This window comes from Dryobates pubescens, chromosome 20, assembly GCF_014839835.1.
Source record: "Dryobates pubescens isolate bDryPub1 chromosome 20, bDryPub1.pri, whole genome shotgun sequence".
Lineage (NCBI taxonomy): Eukaryota > Metazoa > Chordata > Aves > Piciformes > Picidae > Dryobates > Dryobates pubescens.
Genome location: NC_071631.1, coordinates 14,367,099 through 14,391,197, shown reverse-complemented (window position 1 = coordinate 14,391,197; position 24,099 = coordinate 14,367,099). Strand labels below are relative to the sequence as shown.

Below are 24,099 nucleotides of genomic sequence, written 5' to 3'. Positions count from 1 at the left end.
CAGAGGCTTTTGCAAACATTAACCTTAAAAAATTAAATTTCCAGAGGAGAGAATGTCACCTCCCTGATCACTTTAATGAGGTGTCACGTTAGATAAATCCTTCAGCCGCCTGCCTGAAATATTGCCCAGGGTTTCTCCAACATGGAGGTTAAATGCTGGTGGAAGGCAGAGCACTGGCACTCGCCCAGGCTGTGAATCCTGCATGATCCTGGGCCTGGCTGAGAGTACAGGACCCTGTGCCACATGGTGCTGAGCCTGGCTGAAGGTACAGGACCTACAGGACCCTGTGCAGTGCCACCCTGCTAAGTCCCGTCCATGCTTGGCCTGGGCTCCAGCTGCCTTCCCCAGGAGAAACAGCTGCCAGATGCATAGCCCAACGGGGAGCCACCAAGCACTGCTTGCCCCCCAGCCTGGCACAGGCTCCCTGGTGTGTGCTAGACCTGGACACAGCAGCACTTACGTAGATCTCAGCTCCGTAGAACCCGTCCTGGTAGACGACCCTGCAAACGAGGTGGAGGCATCAGAGCCCGGCTGCGCCACCAACTGAGAAGCATTGGGGTGAGGCCAGCAAACTGGGGGAGCTGCTTCCAGCAGTGCAGCCAAAGGGCGAGGAGTGTCTATTCTGGCAACCTGGGGGCATGTCCCCTCCTGGCAGGGAGGGCAGGGACATGGCGACAGGCAGAGGGCAAGGGCAAGAGGTGCCACAGTTATAGAAGAGTCCAGGGAATAATCACTACTAGAAGCAGTTAAGTGGCCACAGATTCCAATGGCTGTGCTGGCACTGGAGTGGCCACGAGTGCCAGGAATGCTTTGCTATTAAAACAGCTGGCACAGCTGGAGGTACAGCTCATGCTCTGAGATGCAGGGGGCTGCTGATCACCCTATGGGGCAGCAGCCTGGGGGGGACTAACAAAGCCCAAGGCCAGGCAAGTGCTGGAGGAGCTAGGGCCCATTCCTGAAGCACAAAATCCTGGCAGCGCCAATGCTAATGGCAGCAGCGTTGAAGCAACACAGTGGCCGAGGGCCCCCTGCGCCAAGGCAGGCAGCGCCCCCCCGCAGCCCCGGTACTCACGCGCCGTAGGTGGGGATGGGTGGCGGCGGCGGTGCAGCCCGGAAGGTGTTGTAGACGGCACGGCCTCGGCCCCGTAAGTGTGCCCCTCGGTAGGCCACAGCTGTCCCCGTGGCAGGGTAGGGGAACCCCGTTACTGCAGGAGAGGGGACAAATGTTGGGATGTGGCTTGGACCCCCACAGCCACTGTGGGGCACCTCGTGTCTGAGCCTGCCTCTGTCCTTTGGGCTTTGGGGACACTGGGGGATGCTGGGGCATGGGGATTGGGTCGGGGGGGTTGTGCAGGCAGGGGTGCAGGATGGGGAAAGGGGCTGGGGGAGGCTTGCTGCTCAGAGCGGTGGCAGGGTCAGACATGGCATGGATCTGCCCTGACCCAACAATACCTGCGTAGAACTCGGGGCCGTAGACTGCTCCCACCACTGGGTTCAGCTTCCAGCCTGTGGGCAGGTAGAGTAGGTTAGGCTGGGGGCACTCTCTCCATGGCACTCCCCACACCCCCTGGATGAGCCTGAGAAGCTGCAGGGTGTGAGGTGCCTGGGGGGCTTCCAACCCCACATTGGGCAGGGAGTGGCTGCTCTCCCATCTGCCCAAGGGTGTGGAGGGCATTGGCTGCAGAAGCTCAGCTGCAGTGAGTCTGCCCAGCGATGCCCCTGCCCACTGCAGCTCTGGCTCTTGTGCTGGCCCTTACCATTGGTGTAGGGGTTGGCAGCCTTCTTGTTCGTCATGACCCGGGCTGTGGCATTGTTCACCTGTGAATAGAGGGCACAGGAGCTCAGTGTCTGCAGGCAGCAGAGCTGGTGAGGCTGCAGCCAAGGGCTGCTTGGCTGTACTTGGCATGTGTCACTGCTGCTTCAGATGCTGGAGCAAGGGATGCTAGATGGGTGGGGAGATGTGGGATGAGTCTCTGCCCACAGCTGCCCCACTGTGATGCCATCCTGCCTGTACCCCCACCAGCCCATGCTTCCTAGCCCCAGTGACAAGCATTGCTCAGGCTGGTGGCTGATGCCCTGACCACTGTGGTGCCATGCTCAGATTGATCTCTGATGTCCTGCTGCAGCAGGCCTCTCATCCCCACCCCATGCCTGATCCAGCTTGCAGGAAGGACACTCTTGCAGCAAGAGCTTGGGTCTACTGCAAGTGCCCACAAGCTCCTGCCCAGCTGTGTCAGACTGTGTTCTTTTGACAGGCAGTGCCTGTCCATGGGGCATCACTGTGCCCTACCAGGCTGCCCTTCCCTGCACTCAGCAGGCTGGGGACCTTTGTGTCCTGCTCCCTCAGCCACGTGCTTCCCTCCTTCCCACCACCTGCCAGCAATCAGCAAGGTGCTGCCAACAAATGGGCAGAACCTGATCCCTCTGCCTGGCTTGAGGCAATAAAAGCCTTGTGGGCTGGGCAGCACAGCAGCTGCCTGCACAGCGGGCATGGGAGCCTTGCGTGGTATCCTTCCCTCTTGGGCACAAAGGAGATGGGGACAGCATGGGGAGCAGCAAGCCTCTCTCCTCGCTGCAGAGCTTGGGCACAGGGGCTGCAGGCAGTGGGGGCCTGCCAGAACCCCCCCTGTAACTGGCAAAATGCAGACAGAGCCCGAGCCGGTGCCCAGCTCTCCCTGCACACAGGAGGCTGATTTGAGCCGGATGCTCCCTGTGCCAAGCGGTGACCTTCCCGGCAGCGGGCACACATGCTCCTGTGCCACGCTCACGGATGCATGCACACGCCGGGCAGCCTCCCCTGGGGCACGCGGGACTGGGGCTGGACCTGGGGCTGCTCCAAAGAGCTCACAGCTCCTGGGCAGCTCAGCTCAGCCCTGCCTGCAGCCCCTGTCAGGGGAGGGTCCCCGGGCAGGGTGGAGGGCACGCACGCACACGCAGCATGGCACTAGCACACTTATCTGAGCACCTCAATCTTCCGGCCCTCTACGATGGTGCCATTCAGCTTCTCCCGTGCCCGGTCGGCATCTGTGCTAGTTTCAAAAGTTACAAACCCAAAACCCTGTGAGCAGAGGAGAAAAGGAGAAAGAAAGAGACAGAGAGAGACAGAGAGAGGGTGCGGGGACAGAGAGAGAGAGGGGGTGAATCAGGAGAGCTGGCGCAGGAGATGAGGTTGCCGCAGTGCAGAGATGGAGAGGCCAGGCTGGGGCCCCCGCTGGGTCTGGGGGCCCTGGCTGAGGCCCCAGCATCGCCCATGAGCTGGGAGAAGAGTCTGGGAAAGGGCACAGAAAGCAGGGAAGATACAACAGAGACATCCACACACAAAGGGACACAAGCTGCCTGTGCAGAGTGGGCAGAGTAAGCCTGCCCCCTGCTCCAGTGTTTGGGGTGCAGGGACCCTGCATGGCCTCCCCAAACTGGTGCAGGGCAGTGGGATGGGGCTGTTCCAGATGGACTCCCCCCATGCCTTGGTCCCGTGGGGCAGAAGAGGGGAAAGTGAGCAGAGGAGCTGTTGGATACTGAAGCTCTGCTTGGCCCCCTCTCCAGGGCTCACTGTACCACGCGGGTCACAGGTAGCACCCACCTTGGAGCCCCGCTCGTTGAAAATGATCTCCACATCCAGGATCTTCCCGAATTGCTGCAAGCAGAGAGAGCAGAAGGTGAGTGCCCATAGCACACAGCCAGGGCTGCTGGCACAGGGATCTGTGTCTGGGATGGGCAAGGGGCTGCCTTGGAGGGTAGACCAGGGGACCCTCAGTGCCATGCTGGGGAGAGGCCTCATCCCTCCTGTGTCTTGAAGACTTGAGGAGTATCACCCAAAATCTCATTAGCCTGCACTGCTTTGAATCCTAGTAAGTGCTGTGGAGAGGACAAGGGGTATGAGAACAAGGACTCTCTATCACTCCCAGCCTTGGTCTGACAGCCTGGCTATTAACCAGGGCATAAATCCTGCAAACCATTGCTTCTGGCCAGCAGCAGCATGGAGATGCCTGGCCACACCATGGGCTAGTCAGAATGGGCACTGAGCATGGGACAGTGCTGTGCAGTGCCACAGGGGTAGCACTCAAGTGCAGAGCAGAGGATGGTGGTGGTCAGATGGGGCCAGACTCACCCCAAACATTTGCCGCAGGTCGGGGTCCCGGAATCGGAAGGGGATGTTGGAGACATGTAACCTCTTGGGCTGCTGCTTGTCTGTGTTGTCTGAGGAGTGTAGCTGCTGGCTGTCTGTCTGTGCCGCCTCGTCTGTCTGCTGTGGGAAGCACCACTGGCCATCAGGCCCCTGTCTTGCCAGCCCTGTGTCCCCCACAAAGGGTCAAGGCATGGGGACTATCCTCCTCCCCTGTGCTTGGCCCTGCCCACCCCCAAGGACATCCTGGACTCTACAGTCCCCAAGCTCCAGGCAGCACCCCATGGGTATCCCAAAAGCCCTGTGAGTTGAAGGGATGCTGGAGGGGATGACTGCCTGTGGGGAGTTGGGGACCACACAGCCACCAGCCCTGGATGCACCTCCCTGCCTCAGCCAGCGCACACAGCAGGATCAGGGCATCACTCACCCCATCAGTAGTGCCAGGGACTGGAGGGGTTGAGAATTGTGGGGGCACAAAGAGCACACCTCATGGAGGGGGAGGCCTAGGAGAGGGCAGGGCGTGACCCATTGCAGAGAGCCAGCCAGCATCTCATGGCCTCGCACTAGCCTCTATCCCTCCTGCCAGCCCAGTGGCACGGTGCCCGTGGGCCACGACCTGGCACACAGGTGTGCTCAGGGTGGGGGGTGGCAGACCTCGCACGTGGGGCTGCTGCAGCCTGGCTGGGAAGTGCTGGGCTCAGCGTTTTCCCAGCGCTGCATTACAAGCCCGTAATTGAAGCTATCTGGTGGGAAGGCAGCCAAGCAGGTAGATTACAAGTGATTAGAAATGAACGAGGGGTGGGGGCTACAAGGGGGGGGGGGGGGGGGCCTGCGGAGGGGGTACCCAGTCTGACACCCCAAGGGGCAGTGTCCAGGCAAGCGCTGCTGCCCTGGTACCGTCCTGGCAGCTCCAGCACTGCCCTCGGACGCCAACATCCCCCCCAGAGCTCACTTCCTTACTGGTACCGTCTGTGTCCCTGCTATGGACTGTGTGCTGGCGTCGGTGCCCGGCTGCTCGGCGTGGCTCTGTGCTGGTGTGTAGAGGGTCATGGCGTGCTCTGGTACTGTGCTTTGCCCCGAGTAGTCCTGCGTGGGGTGTGGGTGTGGCGGTGCGTACTCTGCGGGGATCCCGTTCTGGGGGGGCGGGGGGTACTGGGCCGGGGGGTAGGGCTGAGCCATCGCGTCCGGCGGAGCCGTAGCGTCCTGGTTACCCTGCCGAGACAGTGGCACCATCCCCCTTACCCACGAATGTCCTTGGGGTGCTAGGCTGTGACCCGACCCAGGGAAGGTTCCTGGTCCTCACAGCCAGCCCCAGGGCCCCCACCCTCACCGTGTCCCAGCCTTTGGTGTGTCACTGCCCCCAAACTCTGGGCTGTCTCTGTGCTGCGGCAGCTCTCAGGCCACAGCACCTGCATCCAAGCCCTCATCCTGGACCCTGGCTGCCCAGTGCACTGGAGATTGGGCAGCAGGATGGAGACTCCCCTTACTATCAGAGTTGCACATTGCCCTCTCCTCAGGTAAGGAAACCAGGGTAGCCCTCAGATTGGAGCCCAAAGTGGGGCAAAGTAAAGCCAGACCAGCAACATTGCTCTGGGAGGGGCTGCAGAGCATCGGTGCCTGCTGGCAGCAAACCCATGTCCCAGAGACAGTGGTGGCAGTGAAGGGGAGCAGGGTAGGGAGGGACAGCCAGCAAGAGATATCGATGGCCCCTTGGCAAACATCAGAGATCAATTAACTGCTAAATATTTGATTAGGCCCTTTGCTCTAACGCAGCCAGCCTGGCCGCCCTGGTCAAATGGGGTGAGCTACACCCATGCCACAGGGCTAAGGGCTGCCCACTGCCTGCCACAGGGGTGGCATGCGGCTGGGGGGCACTGTGGGGCTGCAGGAACATGGGGCTGCCAGCCTGTGCCTCTCTTGCACACCCACCCTCCATCCTCCTGCGTGCACCCTGGGCTCTTCCACCTGGCACAGGCGTGTGCCCACTCTCTGCTGCACACAGATGCCCACTGTGGCACACAGCAGCAGCCCCCGCTGGCAATGAGTGCCTGAGCCAGCGCGTGGGGCAGCACTGGCAGCCCCTCAGATGCTTTACAGCCTGCAGCAGCTGCCTCTTGCCCATGAGGCTCAGCCCCTGGAGACAAGCTCCTTAATTGTGTGTGCGGCCGATTTACAGTTCAGAGGGACAGCAGGGTGCAGCCACGGGGTGGTGGTGGGGACCACGCTGCCAGAACCATCGGGCCTGCGAGGGAGGCAGCAGAGCCAGCGCCAGGGGCACGGTGGGGACCACATGCAAGCCCAGCGTGAGAAATCCTGCTTCAGATCTGCAAGTCATCGGCAGCCTCGCCAGCGCCTCCGCCTGCTGACTCAGCTGCTCGGGGACGCGCCAGCCAGATGCACCTGCCAGGGCTGCCGGTGCTGCAGGACGGCGGAGCCCCATCCCTGGGGCAGCCCCTGAGCTGGGCAGCTGGGCCAAACCCTACTTCACAGACCGGAGGGGTTCCATTCCCGCACTCACCCTGGTCCCAGAGCCTGTGACGGGGAGAGGGCAGGAGCTAAATCACATAGGTCATGCTCTCAGTGCCCAATCCTCTCTGCATTCCTGGTGCTCACATCCTGACCCTCCCTGCCTGCATCTCTGATGCCCAGTGCCCAACCCTCCTGGCCTGCATGCAGAAGCCAGCAGCAGGAGCAGCCTGCAGCATTCCCACATGCTCCACACTGGACACTTGTCCTTGCTATCACCGCAGCCAGGATCAGCCTCCACAGCAAGGAAGGACATTGCTGCCCACACAGGAAAAACCAGCGGGCAGATAGGTGCTGGGGCAGGCACTGTCCCCACCTGCACAGGCTTTAGGACCTACTGGCTCCTTGCCAGCCCATCCCGACAGCCAGGTCCATATCTGTTATTAATTAGGGCTGTCGCAGTGCTTGTCAGCCCAGGCATTATTTCATTCAGGGACCATTAGGTTCCCCCATTTTGCCACTCGCCATCGCTGGGGCTGCTGATCGACAGCTCCCAGCACCTCCTGCAAGTGCTGGCCATCCATCTCTGGGTGGGACAGGGCCACTCAGCTGGGTGGTGGGGGTCTGCTGGGAGCAGGAACCCTGTGGAGAGGGGGATGGCGGCAGGTTTGGTTGTGTGATGCCTGTTGATGTCACGGTGAAACAGTGCTCCCTGCATCCTCCCTCACCAGCTGCTCCAGGCTGCCTGCCACGCAGCTGGGCACCCTGGGCAGTGATGGGACCCTCTGCTTCACCCAGGAGGGTTAGTGGGGTCCTGGACCCATGGCAGCTCTTAAGCCTGCACCTTGAGTAGGTCTTTCCTTGGGTCTTTCCCTGTGCCAGTGCCTGGGAAGTCCTAGGGACCCACCTCTGTACCCTAGAGGAGGCAGCCAGATGGCACCAACCTGCACCTGTATGCTCCCAGCTCAGGGTGTCCAGCCTGCAGGGAGCTCACAGATGCAAGGCCAGGGGGCTCTGAGAGGGGTCCTGTGCTCCTGCATTGTACATAAGCCCCAGGGGCGTTGGGGATGCCCCCATATGGCAGTCTATGGGGCAGCTTTCTGCATTTACATTGAAAGAAACTCTGATAGCAGATGAGTGCGGTACACGAGCCTGAGTGCAGAGCAAAGCCAATGGTATCTAACACAGCATGAGGGACAAAAGCAGCACCCCACCACCTGTGCTGCACATCTGCCTGAACAGGATGTCAGCAGGGATGTGGCACAACCCTGTGACAAAACACCATGGCCCCAGGGATGGCAGCAAAAGGACTGGGCTGGGGAGCTGAGGCCTTCACCACCAAGAGGGGAAGCAGCTCCAGGAAGCACAGCAGATGCTGCTGCATCCTGTGTGCTGGTGGGCATCCCACTGCTGCTGGCCTCCTTGGCACAGCACCACGCCAACAAGCCTCGGAACCTGGCACCCCCAGCGGCAAGGAAGCCCCCTGAGAGTGGCTTCATCCAGCCAGATGTAAGACGCTGCACCCTAAGCTCAGCCCCAGAGGGCCGAGCTGACAGGACCCTGAAGTCCCCTGCCCGGCCCACGGCACAACCTCACATCACCAGCCCAGTGCAGCAGTAGCTGCCGCAGCAGGCGGGAGTAGATACCATCTTTTGCTGATTAAATGTCCCTCATTAACGAGTTTCTTTAATTAATGAAGGGGTTTTTTTTTGTTTGCTCCACTTGCTTTCTCCCCACCACACTCTGCCTCCTCAGCACAATCCAGGCCATTTCCTTTCAAGTCATTTAGCGCGTGGGGCCGGTTCCTGCCGACACCGCACTTTGGTGATTGTGCCTGTCAGCTCGGGGCTGACGACGCCATTTTTAACATTTGCTCCTGTTTTTTAAGGCACCAACCCACCAGGAGTCCCCCTGAGCGCAGAGGACGTGGTCGGTCGGAGCACCCAGCTGAGCTCAGAGCGCCTGCGCTAACCACAGGCACCGCTGGCCCCAGCGATGATGTCGCCGCACCTCGCCCATAACGGGCAGCCAGCCAGCACGGTGCAAAGGCTGCTTCTGAACAACTGTCACCTGCTACCACCTGCCTCCAGCTGTGGATGGGCAGTGTGAACGCCCCATGGTGTCCCTGCAAGGCCCGTTCAGCCAGGGAGCCATGACATGCTCAGCTAGAGCCTTGGTTTGCACATGTGGCCATGAGTTCCAACCATGCAGTAGCCTATCCTGGGGAGCAGCCCCTCACCCGTGGCCACTACAAACATGCCCAGAGCCTCCTCCATCCACCACCTCAGCCTGGCTGTCTCATCTAATCTCATAGGCTCATAGAATGGTTTAGTTTGAAGATCTTTCAGATCACCAAGTTCAACCAGCACTACCAGGTCCCCATAAAACCACATCCCTCAGCTCCAAATCTACATGGCTTTTCAATCCCTCCAGGAATGGTGACTCTACCACTCCCGTGGGCATCCTGTTTTGGGGCTTTGCAAGAAGAAATATTTCCTAATGTCCAACCTAAACCTCCACTGGCACAACTTGAGGCCAATTCCTCTTGTCCCATTGTTTGTATCTTGAAAGAAGAGACCAACACCCACTTCACTACAACCTCCTTTCAGGTAGTTGTACAGAGTGAGGAGGTCTTCCCCGAGCCTCATTTTCTTCAGTTGGGGACACCCCCAACTCAGCTAGCTCTGCCTGTGGATGTCCTCTTCCTGTGTGCTGTGCTCAGGCCAGCACTAACACACATATGCAGCCTGGCTAGAAGCCAGCATGTTGAGCCCTGGAGCAGCTTGGGAAGGGGCACAGTGCCATCCACATGCACCTCCCCACTGCCAGTGAGAAGAGATCCCCAAGAGCAGAATACACTGAGGAACTTGCAGCCATGGGTGCCTAGGAACCAAAGACAGCAGGGATCTGCAGGCAGATCTAGCTCCGGTCTCCCATGGCTGTGGCTGTCTCACTTCTTCCACTGTGAACCAGTCACCCACTGAGGAGTGCAGTGAGGGCCTAGGGTCCCAACTCTACCACAGCATTGAAGGAGGCCACCGAGATGTTTCTCCAAACCGCAAAGCCTCAGTGGGCAGTGCAGCCTGCAGGCAGTGCAGGCAGCAAGTGCCTTACTCTGACCCAGGCTGACTCCTGCTTGCTAGACAGCCTGAGGTCAGGACTGGACACGGAGGAGGGCGTTGAGCAGCTCCGCTGGGCACCCAAACCCATCTGTGCCAAGGGCAGTTGCTCACTACTGTGACAGGTCTGCAGTGCACTGCTGCAGCAGGACCCACCATGCCCACCAGCATGACCTGATGCTGGGGACTGATGGGGAGCCCACAGGGAAGCTGATGGGAGTGTCTGCCCTCATGCCCACTGATCAAAGCAGGGTGGTGCAGCAGTGCTCTGCTGTGCCAGGTGGCAGCACTGGCCTCAGCAGATGCCCTACCAGAGGCCTCAGGGCTCTCACACGGCCCCACGTGCCCCCCAGGCTCCCAGGGGCCACGCAGCCCTGTGGCCATGCCCAATGCAGCTCATCTGTGTGACAGCCACAACGTCCCTGCTTCGATCCAGCCGCTCGCTCATGCTAATGACTGTCAACATGAAACAGAGGCCGTGAAGGGGAAGAAAATTACTCCCTGAAAAGGAATTGACTGATCCCCGTCATTTCTCAAGGAATCACTGACCTGTGAATATTTCATTACCCAAAATGCGGCGCCATCCATACAAAGCAGCGTGCCCAGCCCTGAGCAGGCACCAGCCACAGAGCCCCAGGCTGCAGAAGGGCAGCAGGCTTGGGATGCTCACCATGGGGACATCCCTGACCCCAGGAGAGACAAGCCCAGGGAGGATGATGGCAGGTGGCTTCTCTTCTCTTCCCCACAACAGGATCATCATGGCCCCATGGAGAGCTGGGGGGGGATGACAACCACAGAATGACCCCCGGGGAAGGAGCTGCAAAAGGAGGTGAGGAGCTGCGGAGGCCGGAGGTAGCAGCCTCTGTGTTTAATATCTTCATTAACAGGGAGGCAGAGAGCGGGGAAGAGCCCACTAATGGCATCTGCTAGGGATGCTCGGGTGGGAAGCTCTGCAAGAGCAGCAGGACTGGGAAAACAGGCAGGACCTGAGGGGTGAGAGGAGGTGGAGGAAGGGGGGGGAGGGGGAAAGGCAGGGCAGCCTGCTGGCATGGGAAAAAGACCATTTTTCTGGGCTGCCACCCACTGCCTCACCACCTCTGTGAGACCCTTGCAAGAAGAGAACTACCCCTTGCTGCCACAGGGAAGTGTGGCCAGATCCTGGCCCAGCTGCCAGAGCCCAGCTGCCTGAGGCTGCCAGGGCATGACAGTGGCCAGGGCAAAACCAGGGCCAGACTCTGTTTCCCCACTGCCCAGAGAAATCCAGAGAGGAAGGATGCAGCAGCTGTGCAATACCCAGCAGGATGGGGGATGAGATGCCAGCCCAGGAGTCAGGCACAGCCCTGCCCTGCATCTCTGCCACCACCTCTGCAGGTCAGAGGGGAGCAGGGTCCAGACCTGGCTCTTGGCTTTGCTAGCCGGAAACTTCGGAGCTGAGGCTGCATGAAATATTCATGAAGTAAATGGTGCAATTTCATCTGCATTCAGCCAACTTCATGTATATTTCAGGGTATTATGAAATGATAATGTTGTGTAACCGAGGCGAGGCGGGGGTGCTTGGGGGGGTGCTCCTGGCCACCCCCTGCATGTGTGTGGCTGATATCTCCCAGCCTCACAGGTACCTGTGCCGCTGCGCTGGGCACGAACTCCTCTATAGCACCACCAGAGATGTACCAGGATCAGGCCTGCAGCAGGCAGCAGAACTGCAGCTCCAGGGACACACAGCACTCTCCTCCCTCCCGAGCAGAGCCTGGCATCACCGGGGCTCACCCACAGCAGCTCCCAGCAGATGCTGCTGGAGGGCAGCAGCCAGGCTGACCCCTTGGCTTAGCTCTTCTTAACGGCACATCAGCACAGACCTGGTGTATGCAGCGCTGGCCGGGACTCCCAGACACTCGGTCCCCAGTGGCCACCAAAGGGTATGGGACATGCAAACATGTAAAGCAGAAGTTTGCCTACAGAGTCCAGGGATGGGCTGGAGAGGACCTAAGCCCTCAGCAGCAGCTGCCTGAGCTACCTGCTCCTGAATCCTGCACACCAGAGCATTGGATACCAGTGCCCGGGCACTGCACAGCTCTGCACCACAGTGACCAAGCCACACTAGAGTCTGTCCCATCTGCTGCTGCCAGCTGTTGTGGGGGCAGTTGCTGTCCCCGTCACTGGCAGCAGCTGGGGTATCTGGAGAGAAATTGTAGGGTGCTTGGTCTCCACTGCGCCCAAAGGAATAGGGAGAAAGGAGCTCTGGAGGGGTCAAGACACCCAAAGGTGTTCCAGAACACAAGAGTGGCCGCCACAGCCCAGGCAGACATAGGTAGGGCCTGGAGAGAAGAAGGCATCTTCCCTGGTGGAAGAACATGCCCAAAGGGCAATGGGCCCTCCCAGGCCCTTGAGAGTGTCCCACTGTGGGTGTGGGGAGGATTGCAGAGGCCAGGGTGCCTGGCCCATTTTGAGTGCCCAAAAGCAGAGCTGTTGGGGCTAACAGCTCCTAGCCCTGCCCTGGGTTTGGCAAAACAAGCTCAGGCACAATGCTGCACCTGCTTCCCTGGCTGCTCCTGCCTCCTACCAAGACATTGCTCCTGCCCAGGACCAGCAATCCTCCTATTGGTTCCCCATCATCCAGAGTACTTCCTAATCTACTGACACCAGAGTCCAGCCCAGCTGAATTCAGACACCTAAAGACACGACAAGCAGCAGGATGAATGGCCACAACCATCAGCATCCCGTGCCACCAGGAGAACCGCAACAGCTCCAGCCACCATCCCGCAGCTTGGAGGTCCCTAAGGAGCTCAGTCAGCACTGGCTGGACGCTGGCCCCACTCCTGCAAAGTCCTTTGCATGCAGGAGCCCACTCATGGCTCCCATCCCTGTCACACTGTTACTGCACTGGGGGGCCTGTGGCACTGCCACACGTGGCACTCACTCATGCGCAGCCTCACCCTGACCAGCGCAGGGCACCTGGAGAACCGCCAGCTCGCCTGTGTGCCCGGACAGGCTCCCTCACACAGCCCTCTCTCATAGGCAGTCAGGAGCATAATTTTTCCCTCTAATTACATATTCAGCACTTCTGAGAAAATGAGATTTTGGTAATTCAATTGGACTGAGAAGCAGGGCTATAATAAAATGAAATTTGTAACAATCGCGCAGTTAAATTAGTTAAATGGAGAGGAAGGAGCTGTGGAAAATTGACCCCTCGATCTCCTAAAGACTAATCAGACATTTGAACTGAGTTGTGCTAACAAAGCCCCCAGGGTGTTGTGGTGGCAGAGTGAAGGGGAAACCAGAGATGCCACAAGGGAAGAGCTGGAAAACAGCCGGGACCATGTGGTGCCTTGGAGGGGACCCTCACACTTCGGTTCTAAGGTGGGATGAGTTTGCTGGGCAGGGTGTTGGGCAGGATGATGCTGGTGCCATGGAGGAGACCCTCACACTTCGGTTCTAAGGTGGGATGAGTTTGCTGGGCAGGGTGTTGGGCAGGATGACGCTGGTGCCATGCCCTCTGTGGCACTGACCATCGCCAGGACTTGGTGACTAAGGCCCAGTGCTGGCTGCCAAATCCTGCCACTGGTCCTGTCAGTTCCTGGACGTCTTTGACTGGCACCAGGACACAAGGGTGCATAGAGGATGGTGAGTGGTCCCTTCTCCATCACTAGGAAATGCTAAGACATCAGCAGCTGTGCCCTATGGTGGGGCCAGCCCTGAGTAAGGACAGTCACTGCAAGGACACCAGGATGTGGATAGGCCTGGCACACCATAGCACACCGCATCAGCCAGGCACGCTGGGTGGGGGGGAGGGGGGAAAGAGCTCTGCAGCAGGTACAAAGTAATTAGCCTCAATATTTATCTTGTTGTTCGTCTTTTTTTTTTTTTTTCTTGTGAAAGAAAAAGAGAAAAAGACGAGTTTCTCATTTGCAAGTTAATTAGTCTAATTAGCTCTAATTAAGAGCTCCCCACACAATGCAGATCACAAATAAGCTGCCACTGTCGCCTGCTCTTGCTCTGCTCTCCCCATTTTTGAATTTATACAAGAGCTGTTTGAAGGCTGTGGCCGGCACCATGTGGGGAGATGCTCGGTGGGTGCAGGCAAGGTGGAGGAATGGGGGATCCTCCCCAGGCTGGAGACTGCTCCCCTCTGCAGCTAGTGCCAGGGCTCCTCTGAGCCCTGCTGCTGCTACCCTGGGGGATCCCCTCATGGAGCCAGAGATCACCTCAGACTTTCTGACTCCAGTACTGGAGCAGAACCTTTGTTGTCCTTCCCCTGCTTCCCATCCTGAGCAGCTCTTGCCCAAACACCCCAACTGGCCCAGCTGCTGGTGGCCGAGCTGGCTGCACACCCTGTACCCCCGTGTCTTGCTTGGCAGCAGGAGCAGGAAAGCAGCCAGCACGGACCCCAAGACTCAAGCTCTGGCACCACCAGTGCAGCACTTCCCCAGCCATGTCCCAGGCCACCCTGGGCAGCAGCACAGAGATCTGCAGGTAAACACCCGTCTTATGCGAGCTTCAAAGCCACTGAATGGAGCCACCGGAGAGCAGGGTGGCCAGGCACTGCTGGGGGTCTCCAAGCCTGCAGAGAGCCGCAGGAGGCTGTGGGGCTGTAGCATGGTCCCTGGCACGGTGTTGGGCACAGAGGGAGACAAGCAACCAGGGCAGTACGGGACACAACACTGATACTGTTTCATCGACGTGCTGCCTCGGCACCTCCAGTCCCCTCCTCTCCCTGGCTCCGTTGCAGTTCGGCTGGAGTGGGACATGACGGCAGAGGGGTGCCCAGGGTGAGGAGCAGGGTCCAGGCAGTGTGGCACCAGCCCTGCCAGCCTCCTCCGCGCCGCCGGTGAGGAGCTGCGGCGGGGCGCTGGGAGCCGCGCAATCATGTCAGCTTATGTGTCATTTTCTACTCGGGTAATGCGAGCCGGGAGGGATCGCTGCTCGGAGACGAGGGGAAAATCATGACAAAGTGTTGTGAGCCCGGCGCTCCGGCGAGGGGGAGCGGGAGCAGCCAGACCTGCCGCGTCCTCCCCACCGCAGGATCGCTGCGAGGCTGTCACCACTGCTACGCCCTGCAGCGAGCCCCAGCACAGTTCTGCGGGCATGCACCAACCACCGCGCCCGGGCGCTGGCCACCCGGACCCAGCCAGCACAGGGCCACGCGGGCTCTGCAGACGCAGTCCAGCCCCCAGCCCCCATTTCACGTTGGCAGAAGCCCTCCTAAGACTGGGGTGCAGCAACCCTCTGGCTCTGTGATGGAGGGGGAATGGCTGAGATCCTGGCGAGTGGGGGACAAACGGCTCTTTGACAGGGCCCCCAAGCGTTCTGCCTTCTCCAGCAGCACTGGCTGGTCCCACACAGCCGAACCCTGGCAGCACCAGCATGGAGCTGAGGATTGCCCAAGCATTACTCCTGTCCCCACAAACTGCCCCCTCTGCTTGGATCTGCTTCCAGTGCTCATCTCACTCTGGTTAAGAGGTTACTGCTCCCATCTCAGCAGTGCTGCTAACACAGATCCTGCTGATGCTCTGCAACCCCCACGTGTGAGATCCATGCAGCACAGCTGGGATGCAAAGGCTGCTGGGGAGGGGGCCCTGCCCCTGGGGAGCACTGGAGCAGCCCACTGCTGGAGCTGGCTGGACTGGTGTCAGGAAGGCAAAGCAAGAACCCAGCAGGAGGATAGCAGCTGGGGAGAGGAGGGCTTGTAGGGATTTGGGAACCATGCCTGCTCCTCTGCAGCACCACGGGATGCCCATCCTGCAGCAGCCACCACAAACTCTGTCACCCACTGGGACCCTTTTGTCCCTCCCTAGCCAGGCTGGTGCCTCCCTGCCCTGCAGCCCATTGAGCTCATGTGGGAGGGGGCTGCTCCTCAAACTGCCAGCCCAGTGTAGTACCAGCAGTGTCACTGTGGCCCTCACTGCAAAGATGAACGCTAAGGAAGATGGCACAGGCTAAAGCTCTGTGAGGGCTGTCTGCAGTACAGCCACTCTTGCCTGCAGGCAGCAGAGGTGCAAAACCCTGTGCGCATCTTGGAGTTCCAACCTTGCTCAACAGCAGTAGCATTCCACCTGGCATGGTGAGGACTGTAGGGGCCTCTGTCAACTGCTGGGCTGACAACAGGATTCATACTGGGACTCACACGGGCAAAATGGGGCTCAGCAGCCAATTGCTGCTGCTGCAGGGAGCAGCCTCAGCATGCTGTGTGTGCTGGCACAAACAGGGATGTGCAGGAACTGCCTTGAAACCCTGCCTTGAAACCACCAGGGTGCCTGTATGTGCTCTGAACCAGGGGAGCATATGCCCAGTGTAGGCTCTGCACCCACAGGTTCTTGCTGGGCTACCTGCTGGGCTCTGCTCAGGCTGAATCCCAACCCCTCCACCCCACTGCCCAGCTGGATGAGGCTGGGCTGACAAGAATGCTGAAGTCACAGCTTTCCCAGGCTTGGAGCCTCTTTTGCCCCACTGACCCAGCCTGGATGTGCCATCATTGAGAAGACTCATATCCTCCCTTAGATGTACAGTTCCTTCCTGTGCCAAGGCAACCTCCCCAGCATTCCCTGATGCCAGTGTTTTTCCCAGCTTCATGCCTGTCTGCTGTGCCTTGCTTGCCAGTATTAGCACCAAAGCACCAATGCCCTTTCTGGAGGAGCTGCTCCAACTCCACCACTAAACCTCATCATTTCACAAAGGCAAGTCCTGGGAATGGGGCAGCATTGCTCCTGCTGCCCACAGAGCCACACCAGATGGGAGCTGGCACAGCCCTGCAGCCAAAGTCCCTCCATGGTGACAGATGCAATGCACCCAGCATGCAGAGTCCTGTCCAGGGCCAGCAGCAGGACCTGAGCTGGTGGCAGCACTCGTTCTATGGGGAGAACAGCCAGGGAGCCAAGTCCCCAGCGTGACTCTGCAAATCCCTGGTGAAACTTAGCCCTAACACCCAGCACTCTGCTCAGCCCTAGCTGCCAGCCCCAGAACAGTCCTAGCCTTGGGCCAGTGCTGGAAAATCTGGTTTCAGATGCACTTTCTGATTTCACTCTGGGCCTTGAGCAAGAGCTGGGGGAAGGCAGGGGCAGAGGCAGTGGGAGCGGCGTGGGCAGCCTGCGCCTGCTCTCCTCATTAGCCTCTCTTTGTTAAGCCATAGCCCTCCACCGCCTGCCTGTAAGCCTTTAAAAATGATAGATACTAAATCTAATTTCATCTACTCATTCACCCATCACTACATTACTAAAATAGGAATATACCTATAAAAAGAGCATCGCCAGGCAGTGTAGGCCTAAATTACAGCTATTGTGGGAAAACCAGCTTTGCAAAGCTAAAATTAATGTCAGTGTTTTCAATATATTAAAAGAAAGGAAAATATGTGGGTTTTGGTGGCTTTAAAGCCTGTCCTCACCGCTGCAGTGCGGGAGCCAGGAGCTGCCAGGTCCGTGCCGGGGTCCACGCCGGGTCTCGCATCCATGCGATGAGCAAGCATGGCGAGCAAGCAGGTTTGAAAGGAACCCGCTGCTGCAACACGCTACAATATTGCTCAGAATAGACTTGCTCCCTAAAAATATAATCTGCTAAACTTGGCAGCAGCCCTTTTGGAAAGGAATTTTCCAAGCAGCCTTTGCAGAGGATGTTTCCCAGCAGGCCGGGCGCTGCTTCCCCGAGTCTCCTGTGCCGTAGGCTGGGCAGCGTGGTGCAGTGTGGGCACTGGGGATATCCCTGGTGAATGGCCTTGGGAGAAGTCCTGTAGTGGGTTTCAGTCACCTGTACATCAACCTGAACTTGTGTTCAGCCCCACACAAACGTCACCACGTGTGCTAGGGTCTGTGCCTCAGAGCTGGGGTCCGTTCTGGGTCAACACCACACCTTGTCCTGGAACAATTAGCTACTCATTCATAATTACACTGGAGACACTTCAGCAGCAACTGATTCCACTGGTAATGAAATGAAGTTATCAAAGTTTCCTTCTGTGCACAGGTCATAGAATCATTGAATGTTTTGAGTTGGAAGGGAGCTTTAAAGGTCATCTATCCCAACCCCTCTGAAGGGACATCATCAACTACAGCAGATTGCTAAGAGCCCTGTCCAACCTGACCTGGAATGATTCCAGGGATAGGGCATCTGCCACCTCTCTGGCCAGCCGGGGCCAGGGTCTCACCACTCTCAGTGTAAGAAATTTCCTCCTTCTGTCTAACCTAGATCTCCCTTCGAGTTTCAAACCACCATCCCTTGTCCTGGCACAACAGACCCTGCTAAAAAGCCTGTCGCCATCTTTCTTATTGGCCCCTTTAAGAACTGAAAGGTCACAATAACTTCTCCCTGGAGCCTCCTCTTCTCTGAGCTGAACAGCCCCAACACTCTTGGCCTGGCCTCACAGCCAGGTTTCCAACCCTCTAATAATTTTTCGCCCCACCGAAGGATGTAGTGTTCCCTCCTGCTCCAACAGCATGGGCTGCTCGGCCATGGGCACACACTCTGGTGTGGGACACAGCAGGGCTAGGGGTGGATTCCTGCATGCGGCATGGCTGCAACACGCTGGGACCAAGGGAGTTGAGCTGAGCGAGCTGCAAGGTGCCCGCTGCCGCTTCAATGAGCCATCTGCACTGCCAGAGCCGCTGGCAGCTGGATTGTCCCTGGCACTGAAGTTTTGCAGACAACTTCATCTCTTGGTCATTCCTTCAAACACTGGCAGTGTTGAAAATGCTGGGGAGCTACAAAACACAAACGGCCTCCTCAGGAACAAGCGCAGCGAATGCCAAGAAGCTTCCCTGCTGAGAGAGCATGTGCCCGAAGGGATAGGGCCAGTTACTGCACACAGACCCTGCAGTCTTCCAGCTCCTGGACCCCCTGGCCATCCCAGCTCAATGTGGATCCCAGCAAGGGAGAAGCTGGTGGCTAGCACAAGTCCCTACATCAACCCAGCACAGCCACCATCCATCTGTATTTGCCCACCCCAGGCCTGATGCCGAGCCGTCTGCCTCCCTGTGTACACACACACTCCACACAGGCAACTACAACCCAGGATGTCTAAACCAAGCCCCTCAAAGCCCCCACATCATAAAACCTTTTGAAAAAGCTGGTTAATCCCCTTCAGGTGTCTCTGCCCATGCACTGGTGAGTCGAGCCAAACAGCCCAGGTTGAGCTCCATGTTGGACATGTAGAATAGAATAGAATAAACCAGGTTGGAAGAGACCTTCAAGATCATCGCATCCAACCTATCATCCAACCCACCTAATCAACTAAACCATGCAACCAAGCACCCTATCAAGTCTCCTCCTGAACAGTTCCAATGATGGTGACTCCACCACCTCCCTGGGCAGCCCATTCCATTCTGCCTGTACCCACAGGCAGAAGCAGCACTGCTCCCTGGGCTCTCCTCTAGCACAGGCATGCTGACAGTGTGCGCATATGAAATCCAGAGCGAATTTGGAGCTAAACCACCAGGCACCAGACAGACCCATTGCTCAGCTGGGCAGTATGAGGAGCCTGGTGGCAGCAAATGCTCTGTGTCCCTTTCCCACGTGATGGCTGCCTGCAATGTCCCTCTGTATGACACCTCATCGTGACACCCACCATGAACATCCCATCCCCATGCGCTGGGTGCAGTGCCTCAGCAAGTGACAAGCCCCAGGAAGAGGACAGAGATTTTGGCCTCCATCGTGCTCATTAGCTGGGTGAAAATCCAAGTCCAAATCTCCTAATAAAACCCTCTTTCCTGGCTCACGAGCCCAGATCTGCTGCCAAGGAGCAGGAGGCTTCTGGGAGAGTGGGGAGGAAGAGATGCTAAACATGACGGTCAAATTAAAACAAACAGGGCGATGGGGGAACCAAGAGCTGCTGGGCACAGAGAGCTGCACATCGGGGAAAAGCTGCTGCTTCTTCTGAGAGATCCCAAACTCCACTTGTGCATGGCCCAGCTGGGCACCAGCAGCAGCCCACGCCTGCCTGCAGTGCTGCCAGCTCCGCTGCCTCCAGCTGCAGCCCCAGGAGCCAGCCGGCAGTGCAGCCAGTCTGTGCTGGAGGGCACTGCAGGGCCAGCGGCATGGCCAAGCCCCCTGCGTGTGGCCAGGGGATGCAGGGATCACAGGGAATGAGGGGACCCTGGGGGATGACAGCATGCCAGGAGAGGAGGGATGCTGAGGACAAGGAGATGCCGGGAGATGAGGGGATGCCAGGGAATGTGAGGATCCCGATTGGAGAAGGCATCTCCCGCACTGCCACTGCTCCCAACAGAGGCTCTGGGCCCCACACTATCTGCTGGTTCAAAGCATCCATGCGCTCCCTTCAGAGGGACAGAAAACCTCCCCAGGGATGGGTGGGGGCTTAGGGGCAGTTTCTGCTCAGCACTAGACATGCCTGAGCAGCCAAACAGTGGCTGCAGGGACAGAGACCAAAGCCCAGCTCTGACTCTCCCCAGGCTCTGCCTGCAGAAGGGTGCAATAAATCATGCACCCTCTTGGCTGGCCTCTGCAGCAGTCCCTGCATGAACCCCAGCCCCATGCACACCCCACAGCCACCGCTGCTTTTGTATACCCAGTGTCAGCACCAGCTTTGCCAGCCCCATCTCCAGTGCTGGTGCTGGCTGGAGTGACACCAGGCCTTGCCGTCCCCACCACCAGTGAAGCCATGCTCTGGCCACAAGCCTACTTGGACCTAGGCTACAGACATCCCCAGGGATCAAAATGCTTCACGGCCCTTCTCCAACGAGGTGGGAAGGTTGCACCCGCGCCGCCTGTCCTCAGCTGCCGGGAGAGCCGCGCAGGCCATGCCGAGCGTGGTGAGGATGCTATGAATTTTTAAACTCCTGAAAGCACAAATGGAGCAGTTTGCCTGGCTGGGAGATGGGATTTCCGACGCAGCAAAGAGCCTTTTGAAGAAAACGTTGCCTCTCCTGAGCTGTGCTTCCCCTGGGACAGCGAGCATAGAAACTCAGTGCACTGGGTCCAGCATGGGATCCAAGGGCCAGCATGCTCTGGCCAGACCTTAAGGACCAAACCAACAGCCCAGGCACCCTCTCGATGGGCAGATCAGTCCCAGGGCTCACCTGAGCCCATGCTGCCCCTGGGTCTCTCTGCAGCACCTTCCTGTCAATAACATCTGACCCCACGGCCTGGCTGCAGTCACCCACAGCGTGACGGCACACACGGCATACATGCACACGCATGTGCATGCACAAGCTCATCACCTGCCCTTTTCCCCACAGAAGAGCCCTTCTCCCCTGCTCAGGCCATGCAGGAGCCTCGTTCCTTTCTCCGAGAATTCACCATCGCCCCTCGCCCGCGCTGAACGCCAGCAGCACCGAGGCACGGAGAGCGCTGGACCCGCGCCGCCGGCTCTGCCGGTGGCTCTGCCTGCCGCACTGCCCGCGCCTCCGCCACTCTCCAGCCGCCAAGGCAGAGAAACCAGAGAAACCCCAAAGGAACCGCGGCCAAGGACCACGAGCCGCCACTGCAACGCAACTCGCCGGTGCCGCGGGGCTGGTGCCGGAGAGGCCCCGTGGCCAGGGAGGAAGCAGTTAAGCTCCGACCCTCCGCAAGGAGGGAACCGGCCAGAAACACGTGCGAACCGGCAAGCGAAAAAAAAAATATCCCCCGGAGAGGGTGACTTACCTGTTGGAGGTAGAGGAAGGCTGGAGGACAGGGGAGAGAGTGAGGAAGCATGCCTGAGTTGGAGACAAGGAGGCAGCCCGAGTTAGCCATGGAGCACAGCATGTGTCGACAGGTAGCCTTGAAGCTGCTGGCGGGTCCGTCCTCTTCCGCACACCGCTATCCTCGTCTTCCCGGCTCGCCCCTCGGGCTCTCCCCTCCTCGGCCGTCCCTCCCGACCCCTCGGCGCTAGTTAGGAGGGGTCATCTGCGGCAGGCCGGCTGCGCCCCAGGAGCAGCGCTCGCCCCTTCACTTCGGTGCCATTAGACACTGGCACTGAGCGCACGGTCTGCAAAGGGTGTGTGTGAGCCAGAGCGGGAGCGGGGAGAGAGAAAGGAAGGGGAGGAGGAAAGGAGAGAGGGCGAGGGAGCGAAATAAAAGGGGTGGGAGTTGGAGGAGGAGGGGGAGTCCCCTGTGCATTCAGACATCAAACAGAGCTCTGTATAAAATGAAGAGAATCCGTAATGACATGAGAACAGCTGATCCCGCACTTAACCCCTCCGCCGCCGCTCGCAGATGGCTTCCCCCCCGCCCGGCCAGCCCCTCGCAGCCCCCGGCCACACGCTGCCGCGCGGGAGAAGCAGGAAGGCAGGATGAGCCCGAGCGGGCAGAACCGTCTCCCTTCCCAGCGCTGCCTCCCAAGGGATGAAGGGTCTTACCGGGAGTTTTGGTGATGCAACACGGATGCCCCGGGAAGCCGAGCCCAGCAGCCGGCACTTGCAGCCGCGCAGCCCCCGCGATGGCAGCGCCTCGCCACCACCGCTGCCGCCACGCCGGGACTCCCCACGCACACACAGCTGGACACGTGCACACGCACCACGCTCTCGGTGGGAGACACACAGGCAGACAGGCAGAGCTGGGCAGGGAGCCATGCAGCAGACCCAGCCCCGCCTCCCCGGAGAGGCACGGACCTCCTCAACCTGCAGCCCCATGACACGCGTGGGCCCGGCTGCCACACGCTGCGACGCCGCGGGCTCGCACCACAACCGGCAGCCCACCAGCGTTCCCTGTGAGAAGAGCTGTGGCTACAGCCTCAGCACCACCTGCACATCCAGGCACCAGCGCTTGGCCCCACCATGAGCCAAGGCATGAGCCCCAGGCAGGGCCTCCTCCTGGCACTCTGTAAACTCTCCGCCTGCCTGCCAGCACCCATTGGCAAAAGGGAGCCTGGCACCCAAGGGTCCCTGCTCATAGGTGCTGGCTTTCCCGTGCTCCCTGGAGTGATGGAGACACTCTGCCCCAAGCATCTCCCATCAGTGGTGGACAGAGGGCCACCCTCAGCAAAGCTCAAGAGGATTTTTGGCATTTTGGACTGGCCTGCCAGTGCTACCAGCAGCCCTGATGGATCAACACTGCACACCTCTGGCACAGCTGCCATGGCAATAGTCTATGCACCGGTGCCCACAAGGGATAGCCGGTGTGGGCACACATATCTGCTCGTTCAGGTTCCTTCTTCCACCTTACGTCTCTTTCCATCATGACTCTCAGCACCCTCTGGTGCCACAGAGCTCAGTGCTGGCACATGGGTCCCTGCCCAGCACCCTGCACCATCGGTGCTGCATTGTGCCCAACTCCAGAGCCATGGGCGGCAAGGAGACAGCGGGTCCGGCATTGTGCTTGGGTATGTGGGAAATGAAACCTGGGCTCGGTTCAGTTTCCATCTTGGCCAAATATGATGCACAAAGGCAGGTCTGTGCCAGCAGCTGCTGCTGCTCCGTCTCTGCCGGAGCCTCCAGCACACGACCAGCCCTCTTTGGAGGCTGGGATTTTCCACAGTATCCCCAGACATAGCGACATGCTGCAGTGTCCTGGTACACTCACAGCGGTTCCTGTTTCTGCTGCAGATACTCAACAGCAGCGGCATGTGGCACGGCCGGCCCAGAGCCATCGGGCATTTGAACCTGGTGGAAACAGCCAGTTCTGAGAAAAGCCATCCTGAGGAAGTGGCATCTGCGGCCAAGGGGGTGCCAGCCTTCCCATGGGATCCTGCTGCCGGAATAACCACGCTCCAAAGGGACCTCAAGGTGCCAAGCTGGGGAGGGGATGTCAGGGGAGGGTTTCTTGTTGCCACCACCGCTGAAAGGGGTTTGGCAGCTGCATCCACTAGCAACAGCATCCTCCAGCCACTGTGGGCTGCAATGAGCTTCTATGGCCCACCACACTGCTCATCCTCCAGCTCCCAAGGGACCATGACAGCTCCTGATGGGGCAGCCGAGCTGGCAAAGCTTGGTGCTCAGACCCCACGCTCCCTGCTCACGCCTGGCTCCCCTCCCACAGAGACTCCTGTGGCCCCAGTGCTGCGCTCCCCTACATGCTCCAGCACCCTGGGCAGGACAACGAGTAACTTTGCGAGGGCTGGAGGATAACATGTCCTGCCATTTGGGCACCTGTGGGTAGAGGGACCCCATCAGGCACCCATATGCACAGCACCCTGCCACAGGACACCCTGGTGAAGGCAATGGGCACCTCCAAAGGCCCTGCCTCCACCCTGGCTCCAGAACTGCTCACAGGAAGAGGTGACAAGGGAAGGGCATGGCCTGATACTCTGGGATTGCAGTGCCCAACCAAGCAAACCACGTGAGGCAGGAGCCAGCTCCAGGATGAGGTAATCTGCCTGTACTCCCCCGCGCCAGAGCCTGGCTCCAGGCAGGGTGACTCAAAGGTGTTCCTGGCTGGCGGCAGTGCCATGAGTCCTGGCACTGCCCTTAGCCAGCAGCCCGCGTCGCGGGAAGGTCCGAGCTGGCAGCTCTGCCAGGAAGGATGTGCTGGGCACAT

At 59.1% G+C, this 24,099-nt stretch overlaps 1 protein-coding gene across 7 annotated transcripts in view; it reads right to left on the bottom strand.

Annotated features, from left to right (window-relative positions):
- RBFOX3 (RNA binding fox-1 homolog 3) overlaps positions 1 to 24,099 on the bottom strand; it is a 189,503-nt gene that overhangs the window by 3,714 nt on the left and 161,690 nt on the right. For 4 of the 7 annotated variants that reach the window (XM_054170633.1, XM_054170631.1, XM_054170635.1 and 1 more), the window contains 9 exons: positions 21,289 to 21,763; positions 5,084 to 5,335; positions 4,109 to 4,246; positions 3,581 to 3,634; positions 2,966 to 3,058; positions 1,758 to 1,818; positions 1,453 to 1,506; positions 1,073 to 1,205; positions 461 to 500 (listed from right to left, as the gene is read on the bottom strand). In XM_054170633.1, the coding sequence (XP_054026608.1) occupies positions 461 to 500; positions 1,073 to 1,205; positions 1,453 to 1,506; positions 1,758 to 1,818; positions 2,966 to 3,058; positions 3,581 to 3,634; positions 4,109 to 4,246; positions 5,084 to 5,335; positions 21,289 to 21,390 (927 nt within the window). In that variant the 5' untranslated portion in view covers positions 21,391 to 21,763. The remainder of the gene's footprint in view (positions 1 to 460; positions 501 to 1,072; positions 1,206 to 1,452; positions 1,507 to 1,757; positions 1,819 to 2,965; positions 3,059 to 3,580; positions 3,635 to 4,108; positions 4,247 to 5,083; positions 5,336 to 21,288; positions 21,764 to 24,099) is intronic. The other 3 variants (XM_054170636.1, XM_054170632.1, XM_054170637.1) reach the window with 3 other exon arrangements.